The following is a 7,091-nucleotide window of genomic DNA, read 5'->3' on the forward strand; positions in this document are numbered from 1 at the left end:
GTTATTGATCAATATTCAACATGACAATCTTATCTTGTCATATATTTGGTCTACTGGTGTATAGTATTTTATCACAAGGCTCTAATTTACTTCCTCTTTTAAACATGAAAACTTCTATACATGTATATATCATGTTATATATTATTGTTTAACCTGTTTTGACCTAAATACATAGTACAATATTTTAGCAATGCCTAGATGGTATCACATCAGAGAGGGTTCTCTTGAGAAACTGGATTCTCGGTTACCCAAATTTTGGACCCCTGAACCCCAATACCTTTATATTATGCTATATATTATTGTTTAACATGACCTAGATACATACTATTATATTTTAGCAATGTTTAGATGGTAATCACTTCAGAGAGGGCTCTTCTGAGAAACACTGTAATCTCGGTTAGAAACTTTTTGGACACCTTGTACGCCAATAAATTATTTACCATCTCCTGCTATCCTGACCAAAGAATAACTTAAGAGCTTAATAAAAATAACAGATTACAGTCGTTAATTCGAGACAACTGTCCACAACGAAGAAACAGAAAATCTCCAGTCGTTCATTTTACACTATGTCGATAATCACGTGCGGATTATGCAATTGAAAGGAAAATGGCGACTGGTTCGATGTTATAAATCCGCAATGCGATAATTTTGTCGTGAAAGCACGGGAATAGGTATGATTTTACTCAAAATTAGAGTCAGCGACAAAAACCCTGAAAACCGTAACAACGCAGTGATGCACTATAATATTTTTGTACCACTGCAATGCTTGTTTATTGTTAATGGCAGACAACACTCTCACACTTGTGATGTTATAATTCGAAATTCAAAGTGACTTCACTGGAAACGGTCTCATGTTTCTTTTTATACCAAATAATAATAAAGTTGTCCCCCTTTATAAAGAATTTTTGCAAATACAGGTCCTATTTGAACAAGCTTTATTTTTGGGTAGAATATAAAATATAAACTAAAACAAAATGAAACAATGAAGTAACTATAAAAATTGACATGATTACAGATATTTAGAGAAAAAAAACTGAATTATGATTTAATTTTTTATGAAAATAAAACAACTACAAAATAAGTACATAAACATTTAATGTAGAACTAAAACCATACCAGAAATAAATCATATACACTTTAAAATTACAGAAAGGAAAATGTATGGTTTCACATGAATAGCAACAAAGAATAAATTAATTATATATAAATATATTAATAAAACAGTTGCCACAGTAAGAACATATACATAAATAATAATAGAGAGAAAATTAATTGATTTTGGATTTGTGGATATTGGATAGTAGCCTACTAGTATATCTTTATTTCCTCCAAATTGAAGATTCATAATACATACATGTAAATAAATAATAGTGAATATTTACAATAGATGGTGGTTTAACAAACTATTTACAATAGGCATAGATATACCGATCAGAACACACCGGAAATTACCATAATATTAATTTACATGCAACTAGGTAGACAAACGAGAGAATATAGAGCTGAAATCGGTTGTCAGTTAGGCAAGATGATACAGGATTTGGAGAGACGTACATTAAACTAAATAGCCCTCAATTGTTTGCGATGGCTTGCATTGGATTACTAGTTCTGTATCAGATATTACAGTCTGTTATATCTAATGTGTTAGTATTGGATATTACTTGTTCTGTATCAGCTATTACGGTTTTTATATTCAATGGGTTGGAAATGGAAAAAGAGCAGGCTAATGCCGCTGTCCTGGCAAAACTTCCCTCATTGCACTCTGCATGGCGTTGCCCGTCTTCATTAGCTAACATGGTGCAGAAAGTAGGACGTAAAACTCTAAGTTTACAGTGCGATTCATGTTATCTCCATATGCATTTAATGCAAGTTGAAGTCTAATACTTACGATTATTGTTATAAGCTTTACAAAGTCTACACAAAGACTTGTCTTATACATGAAGACTTGTCTTATAGGTATATCATATGAGAAATAATACAATGTAAATACATCTCTTACCTATTATTAGTACTGGTAAATAAACTATTACCAAGTAAAACTCTGTAATATTTAATGTGTTAGTATTGGATATTACTAGTAATGTATCAGATATTACAGTCTGTTATCTTTAATGTGTTAGTATTGGATATTACTAGTAATGTATCAGATATTACAGTCTGTTATCTTTAATGTGTTAGTATTGGATATTACTAGTTCTGTATCATATATTAGTCTGTAATATTTAATGTGTTAGTATTGGATATTACTAGTACTGCACCAGATATTACAGTCAGTTATATTTAATGTGTTAGTATTAGATATTACTATTACTGTATCAGATATTATAGTCTGTTATATTTAATGTGTTAGTATTGGATATTACTAGTACTGCACCAGATATTACAGTCTGTTATATTTAATGTGTTAGTATTAGATATTACTATTACTGTATCAGATATCATAGCCTGTTATATTTAATGTGTTAGTATTGGATATTACTAGTTATGTATCAGATGTTACAGCCTGTTATATTTAATTTCTTCTCATATTTTCATATTCTTTTACATCTCCAGAATTATGTTGATTGTTATCATTAACTTCAGGACGAGTATTTAAATCTTCATATGTTCTTTCTGTAAGCAAAAAAGCGTGCATAATAACTAAAAATTTATAATAAAAATTAACTAATAATTTATAATAAAAATTACAATATTTGGGCTTTACATTCGGCGACTCTCGGCTGTTTCCGACGTAAAGCTGAAGAGCGCTATCAGAACTATGGACCGTTTTGGGTATAGTATTGATAGTCATTCTGACTGTGTAAATAATGATAAATTCATGATAACAAGTGATAATTTACCTTCAGGATTTATATTGGAAAACGTTGCATAACTGAAAGTAAGAATATGTCATAAGTAAAATGAGCAAATATGTTTTTATCAGTTTTGATCACAACTTCTAAAAACGACATTTAGATAAGGATTTAAACTTCTGTATTTAACTAAATCAATCTGCAGCGAACATTCTTTTTGTGAAAAGATCGTTGCTATATAATTACTTGAATGTCGACTAGAACATCAACACCAGCATAGCCACACAGATTGAAAATGTTTACTTAGTAGCTCAATGGGATAGATTTTCAAGGTCAGAAAAGGAAATATAACTCACCTTTCTTCTGGTAATTTCTTATTGGCTACAAAATAAAAGTTTAAATTGAAAGCAGAATTAGAATTTGTTATACCAGCTGACAAGACTCAATTTTAACTATCCGGAAAACTTTTCAGTAAATGGTTATCAAATGCCAAAATTTTAGCAGAGTGTAGGAGAAGGTTAAGTCAGATTGTAATTCTGAAAACAGACAAGTGTAACTGAAATTGACTTTAATGTTATGATAGAATAATCTTCAAAAGAAAATTTCATTTGGTTCTTCCCAAATATTTATAAGAAGTATAACTAATACCTGGATGATATTTTCTATATATAAATATTGTCAGTATAACCAGAATTACAATAACAGCAGATATTCCAATACCAATTCCAATACCAGCTCCTAAACCTTCCTGATATACAGATTGTTCACAAGAAATTGTGTTTGTTCCAGGGTCTGTGGAATAAATTAAATGAATTTGAATTACCGGTATATTAAGTTTACCAAAAACATTCAACTAAAAAATTTCCTCACTACATTCAACTGATACATTTATTCAATACATTCAACTGATAAATATACTCAATACATTCAACTGATAAATATACTCAATACATTCAACTGATAAATATACCCAAAACATTCAACTGATAAATATACTCAATAAATTCAACCGATAAATATACTTAATACATTCGACTGATAAATTAACTAAATGCGTTCAATTTATAAATATACTCAATACATTCAACTGATAAATATACTCAATAAATTCAACTGATAAATATACTCAATACATTCAACTGATAAAATTACTTAATACATTCGACTGATAAATTAACTAAATGCGTTCAATTTATAAATATACTCAATACATTCAACTGATAAAGTTACTCAATAAATTCAACTGATAAATATACTCAATACATTCGACTGATAAATTAACTAAATGCGTTCAATTTGTAAATTTACTTCATCCATTCATGTGATAAATTTACTCTATACATTCAACTGGTGAATTTATTGAATTCATTCAACTTATGAATTTACTCAATGCATTTAATTGTATTCATTAGATAATGACAATTTTGCATACTACCCCAAACATATATTTAATTTCATTTAAATACACTCATTAAAATCATATCAAATATTAATAAGTATAAGATATTCACTAATTGGATTATGATGAAGAACGTTAAAAATTCATGAAATCATTGTCAAATTATACAAATAAATTACCGAGTTCAATGATTTTTATTCCCCAGGTTTTTGCGTTAATTTCACCATTAATAATATTTTGTACAGTAATTATATAATAACCAAACGATGATTGATCTAATATCAATTCTAATGTGGATATAAAATTATTTTCAGAAACTTTCTCTGTTTTAGCAAAGGGATATTCTACATCAGACATCAACTGTTTCCATATAAAACTTGGTTCAGGATAAGCTTCTATATTTATTTCTAATAATACCATTTCTCCAATTTTTCCTCTTATTTCTTTCTTCAGTTCTTCTTTAATTATTGGTGGACCTTTTATAGTAAATGTAAAACAGTGTTACTACTTATCGATAAAAACTAAACCTCATTCAGGGATTCTAACAAGTTAAATATATGGTCTTCTAATAGCAAATAAGGTTTAGGCTAGGCATAGTTTGCACAATTCCATTATACACAATAGGAGAAACGGCTTAGCCGTTAGAACATAATGCATAACTTGAGTAGGACAATTGGTCGGACAAACCGCTCTTACAACTGTTAAAGTCGTGCATCATGTAATACGGAAACCACCTATGTGACATCATGGTCGATTATTCCTTTGATAACTTCCTTGAGTGGCATATAGTAAACGTTTCGACGATGATGCTTTCGTCTTTTTCAAGCAATGATGAAAATTCGCAAGTTATTTATTAAAGTAATTGTTATCTATATAATTGTGTCCAGTTATCCTATTGATAATATGTTGATTGGCGAACTATAAATACAAACAATACCGTTATTAGATGTACATATTCTTCTTTCTTAATATAAGCTGATATTTAATGGTAAAGTAGTTGAATGATCAATACCATTATTAGCTCTACATATATACATTATTATGTACGGACTAGCTATGCATTTTCATCAAATATTTAATGGTAAAGATTCAATAGTAAAGCTTTAGTGGGTGACTGACCAATACCATTATTAGCTGAAGATGTATAGATTATAGTATACGGACTCAATATAAACTTACATCTAATATTTAATGGTAAAGATTTAGTAGTTGACTGACCAATACCATTATTAGCTGTACATGTATAGATTCCTGTATCCTGACATTTAGCTTGAGTTAATGCCCACTGTTGACCAATGTAAGTATTAGTACTAGTAGAAGATGACCAGGTTATAGTAGATACTGGTTTACTATCAACATTACAGTTTAATGTGATATCAGAACCTTCATCAGTTTCGTTATTTACAGCATTGGATGTTATACTGGTTATATATGGTGGATCTGAAACAGAAGTAAATCCATTAATGCTCTTTGACACAATCAGTATTTTATATGCACACACAGCAAACAATGAGTCCTCACATTTTCCCTTAGTCTGTCTATGTAATATTTATGGTCATTTATAGGTTTCATTTTAATTTGTAAGTTTGGGCTCTGCCAAGGATGACGCAGATAGATTTTTGTGATGGTTGGACAAATCAATTGTTTGCATAAGAGTTTTCAAGATTTTTCAGTGATTAAAAATTGCGCTTGTCTAAAAGGACTGAGAAACATCACAAGCCTAGTATTTCAGCAATACCTTTTGAAAAATATCGATTAAAACTTTTCCATTTATTTAAAAGTAGCTTTTCAGACTAGCATTATAACCCCGTTACTTATCATCAGAAAATGCTATTTTTTATGATTATACATAGACACTTATATACTTACAGTGTACATTAACTTGTATAGATTTAGATCTTGTTTTAGGGATGGTATTTTTAATATTGGTAGCTTCACATCTATAGTTTCCTTCCTGATTACTTTTTATTTGAGTCAATACAAGATCTTTAGTTGATGATGCAACTGGTCCAGTCCATTTATAAATACATTTAAAACAATCAGTTAAACATGTTATAGTTTGATCTCTACCTTCTATTATATTGATACTAGTTACATCTGATGAGAAAGTAAGTTCATCAGGACCATCTGAAATAATAACAATCAGTTAAACATGTTATACTTGGATCTCTAACTTCTATCATATTGATACTTGTTACATCTAGTGAGAAAGAAAGTTTATCCGTATGGAAGGCGGAATTGCTTTTTATTCAATGTTCTTCATTCTTAATTCTTATCTCTTAAATGGTACGCTTAATGCTACATTTGTAAAATCAAATCGTTTGTACATTCTTTGATAAACATTCGGTTTTCCAATTATTGAAGTAATAGAATCTTTGCCAAAAATATCCTCAAATACAAATCTAGCTCAACATATCTTCGAATGCAAAACGTCAAACACAAAACTCTTCCAACAAATGTTAAAATGCAAATGTTCAATAACAAATCTCACTCAATATCGAATATATTCGGTTATGATTATGACGACAGGTGTTGCTGTACAACATAAAATAAGATATAGACTATAGATAGCCTCTACCATCCAGTTCAATTTTCAACGCTCTTTACTACGACGACATTTTGCAATTTCCGTGAAGATGTCGACCCCTTGCCATTATTAATTTTCGGGAGCTTGAATAATTCCAAAATTATAGAAGTTTGCTAAATCCCAAGAAAAATTTCCGGTTCTTGTGTGTTTTAATGATTATTTTCTAAGAACTTTGAGAATTTATTTTAGTAGGGCTATGCCGATTGCCATTCCGCCTTCCATATATTCGGACCATCTGAAATAATAACAATAGTTAAAGGGACTTAGACTTTTTATGTATAAAATGGGCAGTTTTGAATACAGGGGATCCTCA

The 7,091-nt window shown here is 29.7% G+C and overlaps 2 protein-coding genes across 2 annotated transcripts in view; both read right to left on the minus strand.

Annotated features, from left to right (window-relative positions):
- Nucleotides 1–2,512: 2,512 nt before the first annotated feature.
- Nucleotides 2,513–4,611, minus strand: LOTGIDRAFT_174569 (hypothetical protein; the record flags this gene model as incomplete). The annotated part of the gene is made up of 5 exons (XM_009053907.1): nucleotides 2,513–2,640; nucleotides 2,841–2,872; nucleotides 3,149–3,173; nucleotides 3,441–3,584; nucleotides 4,371–4,611. The coding sequence occupies 5 exons, from the start codon at nucleotides 4,609–4,611 to the stop codon at nucleotides 2,513–2,515; spliced, it is 570 nt and encodes a 189-aa protein (XP_009052155.1).
- A 655-nt stretch (nucleotides 4,612–5,266) lies between these two features.
- LOTGIDRAFT_239176 (hypothetical protein) overlaps nucleotides 5,267–7,091 on the minus strand; it is a gene marked incomplete at both ends in the record, with an annotated part of 5,267 nt that continues 3,442 nt past the window's right edge. Inside the window, 2 exons of the mRNA XM_009053908.1 lie at nucleotides 5,267–5,631; nucleotides 6,061–6,318. Of these exons, the coding sequence (XP_009052156.1) occupies nucleotides 5,267–5,631; nucleotides 6,061–6,318 (623 nt within the window). The remainder of the gene's footprint in view (nucleotides 5,632–6,060; nucleotides 6,319–7,091) is intronic.

This window comes from Lottia gigantea (assembly GCF_000327385.1).
Source record: "Lottia gigantea unplaced genomic scaffold LOTGIsca_202, whole genome shotgun sequence".
Taxonomy (NCBI): Eukaryota; Metazoa; Mollusca; class Gastropoda; family Lottiidae; genus Lottia; species Lottia gigantea.